This window comes from Ictidomys tridecemlineatus, chromosome 4 (genome assembly GCF_052094955.1).
Source record: "Ictidomys tridecemlineatus isolate mIctTri1 chromosome 4, mIctTri1.hap1, whole genome shotgun sequence".
Lineage (NCBI taxonomy): Eukaryota > Metazoa > Chordata > Mammalia > Rodentia > Sciuridae > Ictidomys > Ictidomys tridecemlineatus.
The window spans coordinates 157687206-157711244 of record NC_135480.1 but is presented as its reverse complement, the minus strand read 5'-3'; the positions used below and the strand labels follow the sequence as shown (position 1 = coordinate 157711244).

Genomic DNA, 24039 nt, shown 5'->3' with positions numbered 1-24039 from the left:
TTCTGATGAACTTCAATACACATGATCACTAAGAATTTTAAACTGAAAATTCAGTTTTATTTAATTGTCGATTAAATATTACTGAATTCATAGACTTTTAAATGACAAGCTCAATTTTTATTCACAATTTTTAAGTCAAATTCTGTAAAGTTTCATGTACTGTATTCACCTGTTTGTGAGAATATAAAATTAATTTTGTTAAATCCTCAGGTATCCTATTTTAAAAATCTATGAATTCTGACATTAAAAATCATTATTATACTGTGTGCATGTACAAATGTGTAACAACAAATCCAATAATATGTACAATTATAATGCACCAATAAAAAATGTAGAAAAAATATTTACTATATATCACTAATTTATAAATCCTACCTTTTAAATCCAGACATTAATTAGGAAGAATTTAACTATAATTAAAGTCAAAGTCAACTTGGTATGTATTTATTAAATATCCCCAAAAGACTTGGGATTTATTTTAACACTTTGTTTATCCTGGACTCGTTTTTCACTAAAGGCTCTTTTAGCTAAGTCTATACTATTTCAAATTATACAAGTGGTATTTTTAAGTATTAAATGTCCTGAAGTCTTAGTATTTTATTAGTAACATCATGATCTCAGTAGAAAACCCATGAGGAAAGTGGCTTTAATTTTCTCTTTCAATGCAACAAGAAAATAAAAACTAAAATTTGAATAATGGCCCAGAAAATGACCTAAACTAGAAAACAAGCTGTTAGCTCAAAGGCTGAGGCAGGAGGATCACAAGTTCAAGGCCAGTTTCAGCAACTTAGGGAGGCCCTAAGCAACTTTACAACAGAAAGCCTGCACTACAGAACATCCTCAGCAAAATATTCCTGAGGAGAAAACGAAAATCAGCAAAGGGAGGTATTAAATTAAAGGAAATACTAATCAAAAGAGAAAACAACTCAAGTTAAATATCAAAAATGAACAAATATGACCAGGAATACAAATCGTGTCTCAATAATAACCCTGAATGTTAATGGCATAAACACACCAATCAAAAGACATAGACTGGCAGACTGAATTTTTTAAAAAGACCCAACAATATGCTGCCTTCAAGAGAATCATCTCATAGGAAAAGACATCCACAGACTGAGAGTGAAAGATTCAGAAAAAATATACCACTCATATGGACTGCAGAAGCAAGCAGGGGTTTCTATCTTCATATCAAAAAAGTAGACTTCAAGCCAAATTTTATCAAAAGGGATAAAGAAGGACATTTCTTACTGCTCAAGGGATCCATACATCAACAAGACATAATAATTATAAATACATATGCCCCAAACAATGGAGCATCTACGTTCATCAAACAAACTCTTTTCAGGTTCAAGAGTCAAACTGACCACAATACAATAATTCTGGGTGACTTTACCACACCTCTTTCACCACTGGATAGATCTTCCAAACAAAAGCTGAACAAAGAAACATAGAACTCAATAATACAATCAATAACTTAGACTTAACAGACTATATATAGATAATTTCATCCCTCAATGAACGAATACACTTTCTTCTCAGCAGTACATGGGTCCTTCTCTAAAACAGACCATATACTATGCCACAAAGCAACTCTTAGCAAATACAAAAAAGTAGAGATACTACCCTGCATTCTATCAGATCATAATGGAATAAAATTAGAAATCAATGATAAAATAAAAATAAAAGATACTCCAACACCTGGAGACTAAATAATATGCTTTTAAATGAAAAATGGGATGCAAAAGACATCAAAGAGAAAATTTAAAAATTCTTAGAGGTAAATAAGGAACACTGATACAACATATCAAAAACTCATACAAAACTATGAATGCAGTTCTAAGAGGAAAGTTGATTGCATGGAGTTCATTCCTTAAAAGAAAAAAAAGTCAACAAATAAATGAACTAACATTACATCTCAAAGCCCTAGAAAAATAAGAACAAATCAACCCCAAAAGCAGTAAAAGACAGGAAATAATTAAAATCAGAAATGAAATTGAAACAAAAGAAACAATTAAAAAATTGACAAAATAAAAAGTTGTTTTTGGGGGGGCTGGGGCTGGGGCTGGGACTCAGTGGCAGAGTACTTGCCCAGCATGCATGAGGCACTGGGTTCAATCCTTAGCACCACTTAAAAAAAAAATAAGCAAATAAAATAAGTGAATGCTGTCCTTCTATAAATACAAAAAAAAACTTTTAAAAATAACAAAAAAGTTGGTTCTTTGAAAACATAAATAAAATTGATAAACCATTAGCCATGATAACAAAGAGAAGGAGAGAGAAAACTCAATTTACTAACAACCATGATGAAAAAGAAAAGATCATAACAGACACTACAGAAACAGAAGATAATTAGAAATTATTTTGAAAATTTGTACTGCAATAAAATAGAAAATATCAAAGGCATCAGTAAATTTCTAAAGGCATATGATATGCCCAAACTAAATCAGAATGATAAACACAATTGAAACAGATCAAGCAAGGAAATAGAGGATACCATCAGAAGCCTACCAACCAAGAAAAGCCCAGGACTGGATGGATACACAGCTGAGTTCTACAAGAACTTTAAAGAAGAACTAACACCAATACTCCTCAAACTATTTCAGGAAATAGAAAAAGAGGGAACACTTGCAAATACATACTATGAAGCAAATATCACCCTGATTCCAAAACCAGGTAAAGACACATCAAAGAAAGAAAACTTCAAACCAATATCTCTAATGAACATAGATGCAAAAATTCTCAATAAAATCTGGCAAATCAAATACAAAAACATACCAAAAACATAATGCACCATGATCAAGTATAGTTCATCCCAGGGATGCAAGGTTGGTTCAACATATGGAAATCAATAAATTTAATTCATCACATGGGTAGACTCAAAGATAAGACTCATATGAATAGATGCAGAAAAAGCATTTGATGAAATACAGCACCCCTTCATGTTCAAAAAACTAGAAAAACTAGGACTATCAGGAACATATCTCAACATTGTAAAAGCTATCTATGCCAAGTCCCAGGCCAACACCATTCTAAATGGAGAAAAATTGAAAGCATTCCCTCTATGCCCTCTTTCACAACTTCTATTTAACGTAGTTCTTGAAACTACCCAGAGCAATTAGACAAAAGAAATTAATGGAATACGGATAGGAAAAGAACAACTCAAATTAGCTCTATTTGACAATGATATTATTCTATACCTAAAAGACCCAAAAAGCTCCACCAGAAATCTTCTAGAACTAATAAATGAATTCAGCAAAGTAGCAGGATATAAAATCAACATCCATAAATCAAAGGCATTTCTGTACATCAGTGACAAATCCTCAGAAAGAGAAACTAGGAAAACCACCCCATTTATAATAACATCAAAAAAAATAAAATATTAGGGAATCAACTTAGTGAAAGAGGTGAAAGACTTCTACAATGAAAATTACAGAACACTAAAGAAAGAAATTTAAAAAGACCTTAGAAGATGGAAAGATCTACCTTATTCTTGGATAGGCAGAATTAATATTGTCTAAATGATCATACTACCAAAGCACTATCTAGATTCAATGCAATTCCAATAAAAATCCCAATGACATTCCTCATAGAAATAGAAAAAGCAGTCATATGGGGCTGGGGATGTTGCTCAAGTGGTAGCACACTAGCCTAGCATGCGTGAGGCACTGGGTTTGATTCTCAGCACCACATAAAAACAAAATAAAGATATTGTGTCCACCTAAAACTAAAAACTAAATATTAAAAAAAAGAAAAAGAAAAGGCAGTCATAAAGTTCATCTGGAAAAATAAGAGACTCAGAATAGCTAAAGCAATCTTTAGCAAGAAGAGTGAAACTGGTGGCATTACTAGACCAGAACTTAAACTATACTACAGAGCAAGAGTAACAATTGGCACCAAAACAGACTGGTAGACTAATGGTACAGAATAGAAGACACAGAGACAAACATGCATAATTATAGTTATCTCATATTAAATAAAAACATAATATATAGAGAAAAGATAGCCTCTTCAACAATGGTGCTGGGAAAACTAGAAATCCACATGAAATTAGATAACAAAATTAAATTAGATCTCTATGTCTCACCATGCACAAAATTCAACTCGATATGGATCAAGGACCTAGGAATTAAACCAGAGACCTTGCACCTAATGGAAGAAAAAGTAGGCCCAAATCTCCATCATGTTGAATTAGGCCCTGACTTCCTATGGCACAAGAATTAAAAGCAAGAATCAATCAATGGGATGGATTCAAACTAAAAAGCTTCTTCTCAGCAAAAAAAAAATCAGTGAGGTGAATAGAGAACCTACAATTTGGGTGCAAATCTTTACCACAAGCACATCAGATAGAGCACAAATCTCTAGGATACATAAAGCAGTCAAAAACCTTAACACCAAAAAAACAAATAACCTTATCAATAAACAGGCCAAGGAACTGAACAGACACTTCTCAGAAGAGGATATACAATCAATCAACACACTTATGAAAAAATGTTCAACATCTCTAGCAATAAGAGAAATGCAAATCAAAACTATTTTATGATTTCATCTCACTCCAGTCAGAATGGAAGCTATCAAGAATACAAACAACAATAAATGTTGGCAAGGACGTGGATGGAAAGGCACACTCATACATTGCTGGTGGGACTGCAAATTGGTGCAGCCAATCTGGAAAGCAGTGTGGAGATTCCTTGGAAAATTTGGAATGGAACCAACATTTAACCCAGCTATCCCACTCCTTGGTTTATACCCAAAGAAATTAAAAACACCATACTACAGGGACACCACCACATCAATGTTAATAGCAGCACAATTCACAATAGCTAAACTATGGAACCAACCCTGATGCCCTTAAGTAGATGAATGGATAAAAAAAAAAAAAAAACTGTGGTACATATACACAATGGAATATTACTCAGCATTAAAAGAGAATAAAATCATGACATTTGCAGATAAATGGATAGAGTTGGGGAATATTATGCTAAGTGAAATGTCAAATGTTTTCTCTGATATTAGGATGCTGGTCCATAATGGTTGGAGTGTGGGGGGCGGGGGTGGAGCATGGGAGAAATGAAGGAACTTTAGATAGGGCCAAGGGGAGGAAGGGTAAGGGAGGGGGCAGGGGAGTAGGAAAGATAGTGGAATCACATGGACATCATTACCCAATTACATGTATGAAGACACTAATAGTGTGACTCTACTTCTTTGTACAACCAGAGACATGAAAAAATTTGCTCTAAATGTGTACTATGAATTGAAATGCATTCTGCTGTCATATGTAACAAATTAGAATAAATAAATAAATTTAAAAAAATAAAACTTTAATGGACTGCTACTCAAACTGAGTTCACAGACTATACTGGAAGTAATGCAGGTGCTCTCTATGCCTATCCAGCAGATCCCTGAATATCCTAGCAGATCCCTGAAGATCACCGAAGATTACAGTGCCCAGCCAGCCACTGAAGACTAGTCTGCATCCCACTGCTCAAGCCACTGAGTGGGTAGGAACAACCAGAGTGGTCTTGAGCTGTTCCTTCTGCAGACACTAAAGCAAAATGGAACTAAGATTATGAAAAATAAATATGAGTTTCTAAAAAACATAATAAATTTTAAAAATCTTTTCCCATAAAGACCACTAATCTATAGCCTTTCATATACATCTATATATGTAGATGAAAAAACGTACTTAAAAAAGTAATTAATTTAAGAAAAAATAAACATCATACTTACTAAAGTAACAATATTTGTAGTCAATAAATTTTCATTAAATGCTTTTTAAATTTCATTTTATGATCAAAATATAACAGTAATTTTTCTTTTTTTCTTTTTTTTTTTTTTTTTTAGTACCAGGGAGTGAACTCAGAAGCACTCAACCACTGAGCCACATCCTCAGCTCAATTTTGTATTTTATTAGAGACAGGGTCTCACTGAGTTTCTTAGCACCTGCTGTTGCTCAGGCTGCTTTTGAATTCACAATCTTCCTTTCTCAGCCTCCCAAATGGCTGGGATTACAGGTATGCACCACCACGCCAGGCAAATAACAGCAATTCTAATCTGCATCAAACACAAAAAGTAAAAATAGAAAGCTAGGAACTGGGGTTGTGGCTCAGTAGTAGAGCCCTTGCCTAGCATGCGCAAAGCACTGGGTTTAGTTCTCAGCACCACATATAAATAAATAAAATAAAGGTACTTTGACAACTAAAAAATATTTAAAAAAAAAAAAAAAAGCTGGGCTGGGGATGTGGCTCAAGCGGTAGTGCGCTCTCCTGGCATGCGTGGGGTGCTGGGTTCGATCCTCAGCACCACATAAAAAAATAAAATAAAATAAAGAGGTTGTGTCCACTGGAAAAAAAAAAAGGAATCTGTTGGCACCAAGTAAAACATTTTAGTCACAAAACATCCATACAACTCTATGGTAAATTAAAACAGTCTCATCCACTCACTAGAGTTCTAAAAAGGCAGAATTAAGAAAACTCATTCAACTTTTATTGGTGATGACTCTTAATTTTTGCACTCTTAGTTGTAATTCTAGGAAACTTTCCAAACTATTATGAATGATGTCTAATAAGCAAGCTGACCAAATTCAGTATTCAACTCAATATACCTAACATATTTGTCTCCACCATTGATTCATCCTCTTGTTAAGAAGTAGGATAGGAACTGGAGATGTCACTCAGTGATAAGAGTACTTGCCTAGCATGCACAAGACCCTAGGTTCAATCTTCTGCATGCAAAGAGAGGGGGAAAAAAAAAACAGGGCAACCCATGAAGTTTAGAGTAACACATAACAGTGACTACACACTAGAGTACACTACAAAGAGCTCTTAACTTTTTAAAATTCCACATTGAAAATACTCCAACTATAACTGAACAAACCACAGAGTAGAAACATATCAATCCCAGAGTGCAAACACACCGAACATCTTAAGATGAATGGAGACTATATATACTACTGGACCATTTGAAAATGCTTAAATTTTAACTTAATCTCATCACTAACTTTCTATCTCAGCAGCACTGATCTGGCCACTTTAGTATAACCCAGAGTTTCCACCTCTTTTGAGAAGAAAAAATAATGTCCATTTTCCTCAATAATTGAAATCATTAAGAGTTGTGGGACATAACTGAAAATGAAGTAGCTGAGTCTCTGTGGAGAACAAGACAAAGAGGTATTAGGTACTAATATAAATTTTAATGTTCTCCCTGCTGAGGATCCCAGCAAACTGCAGAGTTGGGAGCATTTTGCATCAACAAAATAAATTAATTAAACAAACATTTATTGAAATAAGTACTATAGTAAAATCAGGATAAGTAAGTTAATCTCACTGCATTGAGTCTCTGGGAAGAAATAATACACATCAGAGTTTGGTGAGTATTATAATAAACAGGATAAATGAGTACTAAAGAAATAGTTGGGGAAGGACAGAATTCTGACTTAGATGGGTACATTAAGAAAAACAGAAAAATTTCACAGATTACAAGATGTCAGAGCTGAGCATTATAGAATGTAGTTGTTAATGGAAAAGAAAGAACATTTTAGTCAACATGTGTCAAAATAATTATAGCCTGAATAAATATAAGATATGAAAATCTTTAAAAAGCTACAAGCATTCTGATTGACTGAACCAAGACAGATAAAGGGCCAACACAAAAGCAGCAGCTAGAAGAGTTAACATGAAACCAAAGGGAAAAAGGCCTTCGATTCTATAACAAGATATCATTCTGAAAGCAGCAGAAGACACTGATTAATTTTTAGTAAAAGGCAGGCTGATAAGAACAGACCAAGGAGACAGAATGATCAGGTATAAAATGATTATAAAAGGAGGTCTTTAAAATCAGCAGATTTACTGATCATGAACCCAGCTACTCCTCTGCCTAGGTAATAATGTTTTAGTTACTTCAAGTAAAAATGAAAAAACACTAAATATATTTTAAAATATTCTTTGACTCAAAATTTTTAATAATTCAGTTAGATTCCCCAATTATTCCAAATCAGAGAGGTTTTATTATGTGTATCTTTGATGTAATAAGCATTTCCAGTTTTGAAATTTCATATCAATGTCACTAAAATTACTCTCATACTATTATCCCAGTGTATGTAGTAAGGTTGGGGAGAACCTGCTATGCATCAAATATGACCCAATAAAGTAACTGCCATAGGGTTTTCTTTTATATTCTTACCATTACAAGTTCTTCCTGTAATTCACTGCAACTTTTTTCATTATACTGGAGTCTCTTTGAAAGGTCTATAATTACTTTCTTCTGTTCCTCAATCTCTTCATTTAGTGTCTTGGTTCTGGAGAAATATTCTCTCTCTAATCTGAAAAGTTGAAAATGTCAGAGCTGGTTTTTAATATGCTTTCATCAACTGCTATTATACACCTTTAACACAAGTGGCTGATGAAGTACTATATATCATGTTTTCAAGCCAAAAGGCTTTTTAAAGCCCACCTTCCCTTTTTTTTTTTTTTTTCAAATTAAAAGGACTGCACATTCTTAAATGACAAACTTTAAAGAAGTAATACTTCCCCTTTGATAGTAGGTATTTGTGCTATGTCTAAGGTTATAAGCAAGTAGATTTGGTTGATGTGGTTTTGGGGGTTTTTGTTTTGTTTTGGCAGCACTGAGAATTAAGCCAAGGGCCTCACACATATTGGGAAAACGCTCTACCACTGGGGCTACATTTCCAGCCATTTTTTTATTTTTTATTGTGAAACAGGTTCTAAGTGGCTAAGACTAAACTCAAACTTGCATTCGCCTGCTTCAGCATAAATAGTTGAGCACCACATGCCCAACTCAACTTTTTGGGGGTGGGGGGGTGGGAAGGGGTACCAGAGATTGAACCAAGGGATACTTAACCACTGAGCCACATCCACAACCCTTTTTTTTTATTTTATTTTGAGACAGGAGCTCACTAAATTGCTCAGGATCTTGATAAGTTGCTGAGGCTGGCCATGAACTCACTATCCTCCAGCTTCACCTTCCAGAGCTACTGGGATTACAGGCATGTGCCACCGTGCCTGGCCCAACTCACCATTATTTTTGATGAACAAAATCTACCTACCACAGTTTAGTTAGCTCAGATTTAGCCTCAAGACTGAGAAAACAGTCCTAACAAATCATTTTAAAATTAAGGTACTAAAGAGAAATGAAACAAATATCTTATTTCTGAATGTCCACACAGGTAGAACCAGGTGATAGCATTAAAATCCGAAAGGAATAATGATAAAAAACATTCATATTCACTTTGAAGACAAATGAATTTCTTTTCAAAAAATGTCCTTCCTATTTAAATATTGCTCAGGATGGTTTCTTTTTGTTGTTCTTGTTTGAGACAGTCTCAGTAAACTGTTGTGGCTGGCTTTGAATTTACAATCCTCCTGCCTTAGGCTCTTGAGCTGCTGGAATTTACAGACATGTGCCATATCCCATAGCTCTGGCTGGTATTAAACTATGTTTACATTCTTGTATGGACATAAAGTAAAAAGCAGCTTGGAAGTATTGTTGCTTAAAATTTACTGAGATAATCCCTCAAATGAATAATTTTAATTCAAATTAAATAGTTGTCAGTATTTTTGGAGGTACTGGGGATTAAACCCAGGGACACTAAACCACTGAGCCACATCCCTAACCCTTTTTATTTTTTATTTTGAGACAGGGTCTCACTAAATTGTTGAGGGCCTTACTAAATTGATAAGGCTGGATGAACTTGTGATCTTCCTGCCTCAGCCTCCCAAGTTGTGTCACTATTTTTAATCTGAGACCTTCCTGATAAATGTAGTAGAACTATCTCCTCTGATTTTTAAGCTATAATGCAGAAGATAAGATGAATCAATATAACCAAATCCACATTGAATTCAGGCTAGTTTAAACAAGGATATAGATAGATAGATAGATAGATAGATAGATAGATAGATAGATAGATAGATAGATAATTTTTTTCACTGATACACCCAGGCTTATTCTGTCCGAACAATCATTTTCTTTCTCCAGAATAGAACAGAGATAATTATAGCGTTAACCTTTGTACATTCTCTTATGGATCAAGGATATTCCAATATAAAATAGCTAAAGTTAAAATAAACATATATAGAAGGACTGAAAACTATAGTTATGTAAATCTATCAGAAAGTCAGACAAAACAATAAAAATGAATTGAAGTAGAGAAAAGATCAGAAAATCAATCCAGGAATCCCAACATATAAATAATGGAAGTTCCAAAAAGAGAGTGTAGAAAATATAAAGGAAGAAATCAACAAAGCAATAATACAAAACAAAATTCCCCAGAAAGGAAATTCTTATAAATTAAAAGTTGAAAGAGCTCAATAACTGCCCTGCAAAATCAATGAAAAGCAACTCATGCCAGGCACATCATCACAAAATTTCAAAACAAAAGATTCGACAGTGTCCACACAGTATGGAAAAACATATATGTTATTATTTTACCAGATATTACAATGTAACATCAGTGAACCATTTATTATATTTGCCTATGACTTCAAACTTGGGGATACAGAGAAAACCACAGACCACATACAAAGGTTAGGAATCAAATGTCTTCCCAGATTCTAGGACTGAATGAACAGCTACGTGAACCAGGAAAAAGTGTGGAGATCAAAAAAACATTTTCAGAATGCAAGTTTTAAATTTTCCTCTGACATATAACAACTAAGAAGCTTCTTTACAATGGAATAAATCAAAAGAAAAAAAAGCAACAGATTAATAAAAAAGTGATTCAAGATAGAAGTAGAAGGAATCCCAAGGATGATGTTAAACAACATCCAAGGGGATGACTATGTACAGAAAATCTAAAAAATAATTTCTTTAGCACTGAAGACAGAAGAAGCATCTTAGGAAAACAAGGATGCCTCTTAGAAAAGAATAATGAAATTCTTGACTTAAAAGAACATAATGAGAGATTTTCAGTTCTGGCAGAATTTCATAACTTACTTGGCTAATTCCATAAAGTCATCATACTAGCTAAGCATAAGTTAATCACAATAAGCTTATCTGATTTATGATGCAATTATTAACTATTTTTTCATTTGTTGAGTTATCAAATCTTCATTTAGCAGCTCCTTTATACCATGCACTATCCAAGGCATTGGGAGACAGCAATGAACACAATAAAATTCCCCTCCATGTAAGACAGACCATAAACAATAAAAAATATACTAAAATGTGCTATAAAGAAAAATAAAGATCAGTTATAAAAAAAGCTGTAGAAAAAAATAAAGTATGCTGAACCCAAAAGAATAGAAAAAGGGAAGGAATGAGTGGATATTGTGTGGGAAAAGCATGCAATAGAAATAAATAAGTAGAGGCTAGTATATTATATCTAAAGGTGAAAATTGAAAATATAGAAGAATATTCACGTTTTATAGAAATATAAAGTTAAATATCAAAGCAAACATCAATAAGAGTTAAAAGTAGTTACCTCAGAGGAATGGAAACTGAAAGTGGAGAACAATGGGGGTATGAAACTTATGTTTTTCATAAGCCTACCTACTGTTTTACTCTTTAAATTATATACAAGATTAATTTGATAAAAATAAAAATTTAAATTAAAAAATACTATTACTCAACAAATATAAAATTATATGCATCTATCATTTTGTACTGTTTTATCAACTGAAACTGGGTCCCCTGAAATGAAGGACCATCCCTTGCTATTAGCAAGCTGATGTACAACCCCAAAGAAGCTGGCCCCTGTGCTTCTGCTAACAGCCCCACACAAAAGGGAGTATGTATGACAAGAGTCGAGTAGGTTAAGGAGAAACTTGTGTCTTTTAGAAGTCAGAAGAGAGAACTCAGGACTTAAATGCAAGGGATTTAGGCAAGAAAGAGAGAAGGAAACCTGTAGCTAGAATGCCTTCTTTCTTACTAGATTCCATCTTCCCTCCTTTAGAACTCAGCAAACACCTGGGGACAGTGGTGCATGCCTGTAATCTCACTGACTGGGGAGACTAAAGCAGGAGGATTGCAAATAGCAGGCCAGCCTGATCAACTTAGCAAGGCTCTAAATAACTTAGCAAGATCCTGTCTCAAAATAAAAAATAAAAAGGGCTGGGGATGTAGTTCAGTACCCCAGTACCAAAAAAAAAAAAAAAAAAAAAAAAAGAACTCAGCTAACAATTAAACAATAATAACAAGCTCTTTCAACAAATTACCATATTTGAGCTATCTTTCACCAAGAATGTAAACAATAATACATTCTCATTATAGTACTTCAATTATTTTTATATTTTGGGGTGGTATATTTAGGGGGAAAAAAGGAAGTCCTAAATATTGAGTGTGGTAAAATAAGTAAAATTTGAATGGAGTCCATTCAGTATATCTTTGACTAATGCTATTTTAAATTAAACCTAAGCTAGATTTAAGGATCACCGTGATCTCCTTTTTCCTCTTACTGCCCAGCAATCAGTTACCATAGCTAATGGAGACTAAACTATATTTGAAAACTCTAAATAAACATATTATTGAAGAGTTTTAGTTTCATACTGGAAGTTTTAGATGAAAAAAAATTTACTAAGAAAACTTAATTTAGAATTATGAAATATATATATTTGATATAAAATAATCATAAAATATAAATAATATCAAATAATAATTCAAATTATAAATAATTCAATATAAAATAATTTCACATAGATATGTTAATTGTTATGAACCCGTGGGCCAAATTATAACTCTTAAATACACACACAGCTTTTTCCCCCCCTTCCTTTCAGTGAGATCCTGCCTAGATCTACCTGGAAAGAAACAGAAGCTTAAGAACCTCAGCCAGGGTAGAAGCAAAGAATAACTATGACAAAATTAGCACAATGACTATACAAACAGGTGTTTCTGGGCTTCATCTGGGCAGCCCTGACCCTGGGAACTCTGGGCCTAAAGCTGTCCTTGTTATGCTCAGAGGTCCTACGGCCACTATCCACCTACTTGAAGGTGTCTGCCCACTGCTATGTGCTTGGCACTGTGGCCATGTTTCACACCTGGGGTGAAGTAAGCAAGTCCCCAAAAAACAAAAGGCCAAAATGTTTTCTCTGAGAAGTATATGTTGATCCATAATTGGGGGCTGGGGGGTAGAATGGAGGAACTTTGGAATAGGCAGAGGGGAGTGAGGGGAGGGGAGGGGGTCGTAGGGTAGAAAAAATGGTGGAATGAGATAGGCATTATTACCCTATGTACGTGTATGAATGCATGAATGCTGTGACTCTATTTATGTAAAAATTTAAATAAAAATTAAAATTTAAAAATTAAATTTTTAAAATTTAAAAATTTTTAAAAACTGGGAGCAAACTACCCTTCCAGCTGCACAACCAGAGATCTAGGAGGCCTGAGTCAACAGAGCCTACAGAGATCTTTGCTTCTGACACCCTCTCAATTCCTGCCTGGACAACTCTCCCTCCCTCTTTCCCATGAAAGAGCAAGATTATTTTCTAAAAAGTAAAAAATAAAAATCTTTAACTACTGACAAGGTTCTGGCAGCGTTTACTCTATAACCTCATATTACCAACTGCTACATCAGTTCTTTCCAATAGATAAAACAATGTCCTATGCTAAAACTCCCTACCCTCGAAGTTGTAAATTAAAGGTATGATTTACCTTAAAGACCTAAAAGTCTGTAGGGTCCCCTTTTGAAATACATTAATCAAAACTTAGAACTACTTTGAAAAATTTATGTTTGAGTTTATGACTCTAAAAGGTATTAAAGTATTTTTAAATAAGATTGATTATAGTCAGAAGTACCAGTAGAAAAAGAAATAACTTATCTAATCATCCCTTGAGTCATATCATTCCTTCTTGTACCACAGATGATTAGAATAGGAGCAGCCTTCATATGAGGAAAGGAATGCTGGGATGAGAGAAAGGAAGTCATAAGAACTATCAGTGACTACTGGGCTTTAAATATTTTTTAATTTTTATTATTAACTTTTTATAGCACAATTACATAAAGATGAAAAGATAACTGGCATTTGTTAAAGCAATAAAGAGTGTTAGATAGTGCTTAAATGGAATATTTGACTAGTATTTTGAAACATCAGCCAGTGCTTATCAGAATACAAAATCTGAGGGGCTGGGGATATAGCTCAGTTGGAAGAGTGCTTGCCTCACATGCACAAGGCCCTGGATTCAATCCCCAACACCACAAAAACAAAAATGAGAGAGAGAGAGAGAGAGAGAGAGAGAGAATACAAAATTTAAGTATAAATTGTCAAGTATGAAAACACAAATAATACCAAAACAAATGCTTTGTGGTCCAATTAGAAAAGTGTATAGATTAGACTCTTAGAGCTTAAACAGAATTAATTCCCTAAAGATGCCTACTATTTCATTGTGAGAAAGCTCTGGATTATTGGGAGTTCAAGCTACTTGTAGGTACTAACCATCACCACGAAGCAACAGTAAAGAAGCCCCACAGTCTCATAATAGCCCATCAACTATACATATAGCTGAATATTATTTGAACAAATATTTAAATAATATTTGAGTATTTTAATCTACAAATTATGTCACTAATAATATATTAACATTTAATACATATGAATATATACTAAATACTCAAATATTCATATGTATTAAATGTTAATATCATGTGAAGAGATAGCCTACAGAGTGGAAAAAAATCTTTACCACACACACCTGAGATACAACACTAATCAAACTTAACAACAAAAAAACAAATAACCCAATCAATAAGTGGGCTAAGGAACTGAACAGACACTTTGCAGAAGAAATACAATAGATCAACAAACATATGAAAAAATGTTCATCACCTCTACCAATTAGAGAAATGCAAATCAAAACTACTCTAAGAATTCATCTCACTCCAGTCGGAATGGCAATTATCAAGAATACAAGCAATAATAAGTGTTGGCAAGGATATTGGGGGAAAGGTACACTCATACACTGCTGGTGGGACTGCAAATTGGTGCAACCATTCTAGAAAGCAGTATGGAGATTTCACGGAAAACTTGGAATGGAACAACCATTTGACCCAGCTATTCTACTCTTCAGTTTTTACCCAAAGGATGTAAAATAAGCATACTATAGTGACACAGCTACATCAATGTTTATAGCAGCACAATTCACAATTACTTAACTATGGAACCAACAAGATGAATTCAATAGATGAATGAATAAATAAATAAAATGTGGTACATATACACAGTGGAATATTACTCAGCCTTAAAGAATGAAATTATGATAAAGGGGCTAAAAGCATGCAATGGAGGAAGGATAGCATCTTCAACAAATGGTGCTGGGAAAACTGGAAATCCATTTGCATCAAAATGAATCTGAATCCCTATCTCTCACCATGCACAAAAGTTAACTCAAAATGGATCAAGGAGCTTGATATTAAATCAGAGACACGGCATCTGATAGAAGAAAAAGTTGGTTATGATCTACATACCATGGGATCGGGCCCCAAATTCCTCAATAGGACACCCATAGCGCAAGAGTTAACAACTAGAATCAACAAATGGGACTTACTCAAACTAAAAAGTTTTTTCTCAGCAAAAGAAACAATAAGAGAGATAAACAGGGAGCCTACATCCTGGGAACAAATCTTTAATCCACACACTTCAGATAGAGCCCTAATAACCAGAATATACAAAGAACTCAAAAAATTAGACAATAAGATAACAAATAACCCAATCAATAAATGGGCCAAGGACCTGAACAGACACTTCTCAGAGGAGGACATACAATCAATCAATAAGTACATGAAAAAATGCTCACTATCGCTAGCAGTCAGAGAAATGCAAATCAAAACTACCCTAAGATACCATCTCACTCCAGTAAGATTGGCAGCCATTAGGAAGTCAAACAACAACAAGTGCTGGAGAGGATGCGGGGAAAAGGACACTCTTGTTCATTGCTGGTGGGACTGCAAACTGGTGCAGCCAATTTGGAAAGCAGTATGGAGATTTCTTGGAAAGCTGGGAATGGAACCACCATTTGACCCAGCTATTCCCCTTCTCGGTCTATTCCCTAAAGACCTAATAAGAGCATGCTACAGGGACACTGCTACATCGATGTTCATAGCAGCACAATTCACTATAGCAAGATTATGGAATCAGCCTAGATGCCCTTCAATAGATGAATGGATTAAAAAAATGTGGCATTTATACACAATGGAGTATTACTCTGCATTAAAAAATGACAAAATCATAGAATTTGGAGGGAAATGGATGGCATTAGAGCAGATTATGCTAAGTGAAGCTAGTCAATCTTTAAAAAACAAATACCAAATGACCCGTTTGATATAATGGGAGTAAACAAGGACAGGGTAGGGACCAAGAGCTTGAGAAGAAGATTTACATTAAACAGGGATGAGAGGTGGGAGGGAAAGGGAGTGAGAAGGGAAATCGCATGGAAATGGAAGGCGATCCTCAGGGTTATACAAAATGATATATAAGAGGAAAGGAGGGGTAAGATAAGATAATATAAATGGAAGAAATGATTTACAGTAGAAGGGGTAGAGAGAGAAAAGGGGAGGGGAGGGGAGGGGAGGGGGGATAGTAGAGAATAGGACAGACAGCAGAATACATCAGACACTAGAAAGGCAATATGTCAATCAATGGAAGGGTAACTGATGTGATACAGCAATCTGTATACGGGGTAAAGTTGGGAGTTCATAACCCGCTTGAATCAAACTGTGAAATATGATGTATTAAGAACTGTGTAAGGTTTTGAACGACCAATAATAAAAAAAAAAAAAGAATGAAATTATGGCATGGTTGTGCAGCTGGAAGGGAAGTTTGCTCCCAGTTTTTTAAAATTATGGCATGGAAATGAATGGAACTAAAGAACATCATGCTAAGTGAAATAAGCCAATCCCAAAAAACCAAAGGCCCAATGTTTCCTTGGATCAGCAGATGCTGATCCATATTGGGGTTGGGGGGGTTGGAAAGAATGAAGGAACTTTGAATTGTGAGGAGGAGAGTGAAAGGAGGGGTGGGGCTATGGGGATGGGAAGGATGGTAGATTGAGACAGACATTATTACCCTGTATACATGTATGATTACACTGCTGGTATGACTCTGACTGTGTATAGCAAGAAGAATGAGAGGTTGTGCTCCATTTGTGTACAATGTGTCAAAATGCATTCTACTGTCATGTAAAACTAATTAGATCAAATTTTAAAAATTTTTTTAAATATTAATATCAAAGAAAATAAAGGCAAGTTAAGTCTTTAGACTGATATATACAGAATATAATTTAAATCATACCAATGGAAAAAAGAAAAAGTTAAGCATTCCTGCTTTTACAAGCAATATGAAAAAGCAAGAGAACAAACTACCCCAAACAGCCCACAACACTGCAACAACTGACTCCATTAACACCACAGTGGAAGAAATGTCAGAGAAAGAACTTAGAAAGTTCAATGAGCTACAGGAAAAAAGGAGGAGTGAAATTAGAGATAAAATAAAGGAAGTGGAAAACCACCTCAATAAATACATAAAGATATCCTGAAAAAGAACCAAATAGAAATTCTGGAAAGACTCAATAAACCAAATTAAAAATTCAATGGAAAGCATCATTAGATAGATTAGATTACACCACTGTGAAGATAGAGTTTCAGGCCTTGAAGACAAAGTATATAATCTTAAAAATAAAGTTAACCATAAAGAAAAAATATTAAGAGATATCATAAAGGCTATATATGACAAACCTACGGCCAACATGATACTAAAGGGAGAAAAACTCTAAAGTATTTCCTCTAAAAACAGGAACAAGACAAGGATGGCCACTCTCACCACTCCTATTCAACACATTCCTTGAAATTCTAGCCAGAGCAATTAGGCAAGAGAAGGAAATTAAAGGGATACAAATAGGAAAAGAAAAGCTCAAATTATCTTTGTTTGCTGATGATATGATCCTATATTTAAAAGACCCAACAAAACTCCACCAGAGGACTTCTAGAGCTGATAAACAAATTTAGTACACTAGCAGGATACAAGATCAACACACAAATCAATCACTTCCCTATACTCCAATAATAAATCTGCTGAAAAAGAAATTAGTCAAACTACCCCATTCAAAATAATCTCAACATAAACTATCTGGGAATTAATCTAATGAAGGAAGTGAAGAACCTTTACAATGAAAACTACAGAACATTGAGAAAGAAATGGAAGAAGATCTTAGAAGACAGAAAGAACCATCTATATTCTTATTACCAAGTCCTATACAAATTCAGTGCAATTCCCATCAAAATTCCAATATGTTTTTCGCAGAACTAGAAAAAGCAGTACCAAAATTCATTTGGAAAAAATAAGATACCTAGAATAGTCAAAGCAATCCTGAGCAAAAAGAGAGATTCTGGAGGCATTATAATACCAGACCTGAAATTATACTACAGAGAAATAATAACAAAAACATCATGGTACTGGCACCAAAACAGACATGAAGATGGAGACAGACCCTCATAAATACAGTTATCTGATACTAGACAAACATGCCAAAAACACACGTTGGAGAAAAGATAGTCTTTTTAACAAATAGTACTGGGAAAACTGGAAATCCACATGTAGAAAAATAAAACTGGACCCCTACCTCTCTCACCCTGCACAAAACTCAACTCAATGTGGATCAAAGACCTAGACATTAGACCAGAAACTCTGCAACTGCTAGAAGAAAATACAGGACCAATACTCTAACATATTGGAACAGGATCTAACTTCCTTAACAAGACCCCTGGAAGTGCAAGAAACAAAACCAAAAATCAAAAAATAGGATGGTATTAAATTTAAAAGCTTCTGCAAATATGGGCTGAGGTTATAGCTCAATGGTAGAATGCTTGCCTAGCATTGTGAGGCACTGGATTGGAATCTTAGCACCACATATGTAAAATAAAGGTTCAATGACAACTAAAAAAATATTTTTAAAAAAGCTTCTGCAAAGGAAATAATTAAGAAAATTAAGCAAGAGCTATAAAATGATTGGAAAAGATCTTTTGCCACCTGTTCTCAGATTAATATTCAGAATATATAAATAACTCAAAAAAACTTAACAAAAAACTCAATAAATGGGCAAAAGAACTAAACAAACACTTCTCACAGAAGAAACACAAATGGCCAACAATAATATGAAAAAAATGTTCAGGGCAGGGGTTGTGGCTCAGGGGTACAGCGCTCACCTAGCACGTGTGAGGTCCTGGGTTCGATCCTCAGTACCACATAAAAATAAATAAAATAAAGATATTGTGTCCAACTACAACTAAAAAATAAATATTTTTTTAAAATGTTCAACATTATTAGTTAATTACTAGGAAATCAAAATGAAATTACTAGTTAATTGCTAGTTAATTAGGTAAATGCAAATCAAAACACACTGAGATTTCATCTCACCCTAGTCAGAATGGCAATTATCAGGAATACATATAATAGTAAGTGCTGGCAAGGATGTGGAAAAAAAGGTACATCATACATTGTTGGTGGGACTGCAAATTAGTGCAATCACTCTGGAAGGCAGTAAGAAGATTCCTCAAAAAACTATGATTGGAACCTCCATATAATCCAGCTATTCCATTCCTTAGTGTACACCCAAAAGATCTAAAATCAGCATACTATAGGCACAGCCACATCAATGTTTATAGCAGCACAATTCATAAAGACTATGGAAGCAACGTAGGTGCCCTTCAACAGAGGAATGGATAAAGAAAATATGGTACATATATATAATAGAATATTACTCAGTCATAAAAAAGAATGAAATTATGCCAGTTGCAAGTAAATGGATAGAACTGGAGACCATCATGCTAAGTGAAATCAGACCCAGAAAGCCAAAGGTTTCCTCTGATACACAGAAAAAAAGAAAGAAAAAAATAGGGGCTGGGGTGTTTCCAACAAAATAGAAAAAAAATCAGTGGAATAGAAGAAGGGGATTGAGAGGGAGGGAGAAAGGATGGAATAAGGGGAAAACAATGCATTGAATCTCACTTACCTTTCATATGCACACATGTGAATATATTACAGCGATCTCATCATTATGTATGTCCATAAGACACTAATTTTAAAAAGAAAACTTTTTTAACTTTCTGCTAAGTAAATAGCAGAAAGGCTATGGAGTAGAAGGGAAAGGTGAACAAGGGCAAGGAAGAAAGAGGGTAATGGGAAGTACTGGGGACTAAATTAGAGCAAATTATACTCCATGCATTTATTATTGTGCCAAAATGAATCATAATGTTATATATAATTAATATGAGCCAATGAAAAAGAAAAGAATTCCTGTCTTAAAATGTTATAAGCATTATAGGGTTTAGGGGAGTCATTTAGTGGTAGAACATGTGCTTAGCATACACTAAAGACCCTGGATTTAATTTCCAGCACCATAACAAAACCAAACAAAAGAAGTCATAAGCATTATTAATAAAAGACAATCACAATTTAAAAATAGTTTTAAATTTTTTCAAACTTCAGTCTTTTAAATGCCATCTATCTTTATGAATTTTACTGCACCCATAATAATTACTATTCTAATTTTTTCCTTAACTCACTTCTTAAAGTATTTTAAAATAATCTTTTTATATTGCCCCTGTAAACAGATAACCACTACCTACTTGTCATAAATAGAAACTGTTTAAAAAATAAATATATAACTCTAATAATATATAATTCCAATAATGTTCCAACCAATGACTATGTCATATACCAAAGGCAGTATGAATTCTACCCTCTCAGGGGAAATGGTTCCAAATGTCTATTATTGACTAATTTTTGGAAACATGTTAGATAATTACAAACTTCTTTAAAGCATTTCAAAGAGTTTTGAGATAAAGGTTTCTAAATTGAAAAAGGTTAATATCAGGAAGAGTCAGAAAGATTTTGACAATGGCCCTTATTAGATGTGTCTTTACCTGCATGAAGCTTCAATTTTCACATCTGTAAATCAGGGATTAGAAAAAAAGTAGTTTCCTCCTACAGTGTTAATTAATCTATGCAATGCTATGTAATAGTGAGCCACAATGCACATTAGCCACATAGTAGTGTTACTTTTATTATTTCTGCACTTCAAAAAAATCTCAAACATTATTTCCACATGTAACCTAGAAATCAAATTTTTTAAATACTGCATTATATTAATAAATATAATGCAAAACATTAATATATTAATTTTCTGGCATATAAATCCATTTCTGGGACTACAAAATCCAAAACAGCATCTCTATATTACCTATACTGGTTAGTATATTTATATTTCAAGAAGTTTTATCCCTAGTCTACTACTGACACTAATGGCAGGTAGATCTAAAATATTACATATTCACTTTTTTGGGGGGTGGGGTGGATACTGGGGATTGAACTCAGGGACACTTAACCACTAATACACATCCCAGCCCTTCTTATATTGAGATCAGTTCTCGCTAAATTGCACAGGTCCTCACTAAGTTGTTGAGGCTGGCTTCAAACTTGAAATCCTCCTGTCACTGCCTCCAGAGTTGATAGGCTTCAGGCACACACCACTGCACCCAGCTACATATTCATATTTAAACAACTGGTTGTTTTCTGCAGCACTGGGGATTGAGTCTAGGGCTCTGGGCACTCTACCACTGAACTTACTCCCACCCCTTTTGATTTTTTTTTTTTTTTATTGTGAGACAGGGTCTTGCTAAATTGCCCAAGCCAGCCTCTAATTTGCAATACTCCTGCCTTAACCTCCCTAATAGTGGGGATTACAGGTGTGTACAACCACACCCAGCACTTAAATAGCTTTTACAAAACCTTCATATTAATTTAGAGAATTTTACAATAAAATACTTACAAATTTAGCTTTGCAAAGCTCTCTTGTGCGTTAAGCTTTTCTCGCTCATATGCACTTTCAACTTCTTTGAATTCATTCTTGATCATTTCCAAATCAGCAACAGCTTCTGCTTGACTGGCCTTTTCTACCTGTAAAGCTCCTTCGAGGTCTCGAATCCGTAACTATCAAATGACAAAGAAGTAATTAAAACAAGCTGAGAAATCTTTTTTGTTATGGTGGTTGTTTTTGCAGTTGTGGGGATTGAACCCAGTGTATGCTACCACTGAGCTACATCCCTATCCCTTTTTGTTTTATTTAGAGACAGGGTCTCACTAAGCTGCCCTAGCTGGCCTCAGCCTCTCAAGGATCTTCAATATTAAATTGAGTAGAATACTTTATCAACAGCAGATTATCATTCATCCAAACACTTCTTTCTTTTTGCTTTGGTTTGAAAAAAGGAATAAATATGTGTTTTTCTTAACACATTTAGTGAAAGAAAAGAAGAGTGAAAGAGTGAAGGTTTGTGGTATGAAAAAGTATAGGCCAATACAACATAACCTGTCCCATAAAAATTCTTGATTTTGAGAACCTTGTAATCCATTCAGATATTTCTTTTATGAAATATAATGAATTAAGTTGGTTTTTAATGTAAAAGGAATTATTCTTCCTCACTTATGAGGAACATTATCAAATGAATATCTTTATAAGCTTAAGCAATTTTGAACATATCTGTTTATTCCTGGAGATTTCTTACTATAGAAGAATGAAACTTTATTATCAAACAATACAATTTGAAATATTTATGGCTGTAGATATTTGATATCCTGGATTTGCTTCAATATAATCTGGAGGTGGAAAAGTTTGGGGGGGTAACAGATAAAACACAATTGCCCTGAAGGTAAAAAATACGGAGATGTGTAGATAAGGGGGTTCATTTTAATATCCTCTCTACTTTTGCCTATACTTCAAATTCTACATAATAAAACATTTTTAAAAATAGATTCCCTGAGTCTACCAATACTACAATGAATTTTAAAAGTTCATTCTCACAAAAGAATCATATGTAGCTATAAAAAGGCCTCCAAACAACTTTAGAAAAAAAGTTCTGTGTAGTGTTGTATTTAATACACTATTAAATATTAAAATATACTGAAAATAACTAAGTCCATATCAGTATATAAAGTACACAAAAATTGTGGTAACAAGGAAAATAACAAGAATAAGCAGGCAAGGGCAGAAGGAGGAAAGATAGGAGTAAAAGCAAGAATTTTCACTCTTTAAATCTTGTTTTGATTTTTTAACTGCATAAATATTTTACCTTTGCAGAAAACTAATTTTTTTTTTTACATTTTTTTTTAAGAGAGAGTGGGAGAGAGAAAGAGAATTTTTTAATACTTATTTTTCAGTTCTTGGCGGACACAACATCCTTGTTTGTATGTGGTGCTGAGGATCGAACCTGGGCTGCACGCATGCCAGGCAAGCGTGCTACCGCTGGAGCCACATCCCCAGCCCCAGAAAACTAATTTAAAAATAATATACTTAGCTAAAGTTTAAAAAGGAAGAGGTAGGAAAAAGTGTTTCCCACTAGATAGAAAATGGCTTTGTTCATAAAACTCAGGTTTCAACTTAAGCTCAACAAATTAACTTACATGATCTTGGGCCTATTACTAAAACTCCAAACACATGAGTTCTAGAAACGAAACTGTGAAAAAGAAATATATCTATAACGTCTACTTTACAGGGTTTCTACAAGGATCTACTGAGACAATATTTAGCAAATAGTTATTGAGCATTTAATGTGCTAGGCAACGTGCTAATGCTCAACAGATATACAATAATCATGGAAAGATAGTCTTAGTCCTTTCAGAGCTCAGAGTCTTTAGGAGAGGACAGATCATGATGTATTATAAGTGCTTCCTATAACAGAGTCATGTGCAAAGGGCCATGAAATCAAGGAAAAACTGTGTTGCCATCCTCAAAAAGGATGGCAACAACTCAAGTGAGGAAAGATAAACTCAGCAAGAAATGAAATGTACATCAATATTAAGAGGTTTCATGAATTAATCTAAATGAATTAAAACTGCCAGAATCATTTCTAGTTGTATAAAAATATTCTGAAATAGCTGAAGCATTTATTCTTACACTTGAAGTAAGGAAGTAAAATAGACATGTAAATACAACTTAGTAATTTTCAATTTTTGACTTTTAAACTCTATTGTTCTTTGCTGTTTTTATCTACATCTAATGTTTACAAGTCAAACAGTAAATTTAGGAAATATTTTCTTCTGTCAG

The 24039-nt window shown here is 34.1% G+C and overlaps 1 protein-coding gene across 3 annotated transcripts in view; it reads right to left on the bottom strand.

Moving 5' to 3' along the window:
• Window positions 1-24039, bottom strand: part of Ccdc171 (coiled-coil domain containing 171) — a 378035-nt gene that overhangs the window by 254676 nt on the left and 99320 nt on the right. For all 3 annotated transcript variants that reach the window (XM_078047666.1, XM_078047667.1, XM_078047665.1), the window contains 2 exons: window positions 21769-21929; window positions 8179-8317 (listed from right to left, as the gene is read on the bottom strand). In XM_078047666.1, coding sequence (XP_077903792.1) covers window positions 8179-8317; window positions 21769-21929 — 300 coding nt within the window. The remainder of the gene's footprint in view (window positions 1-8178; window positions 8318-21768; window positions 21930-24039) is intronic.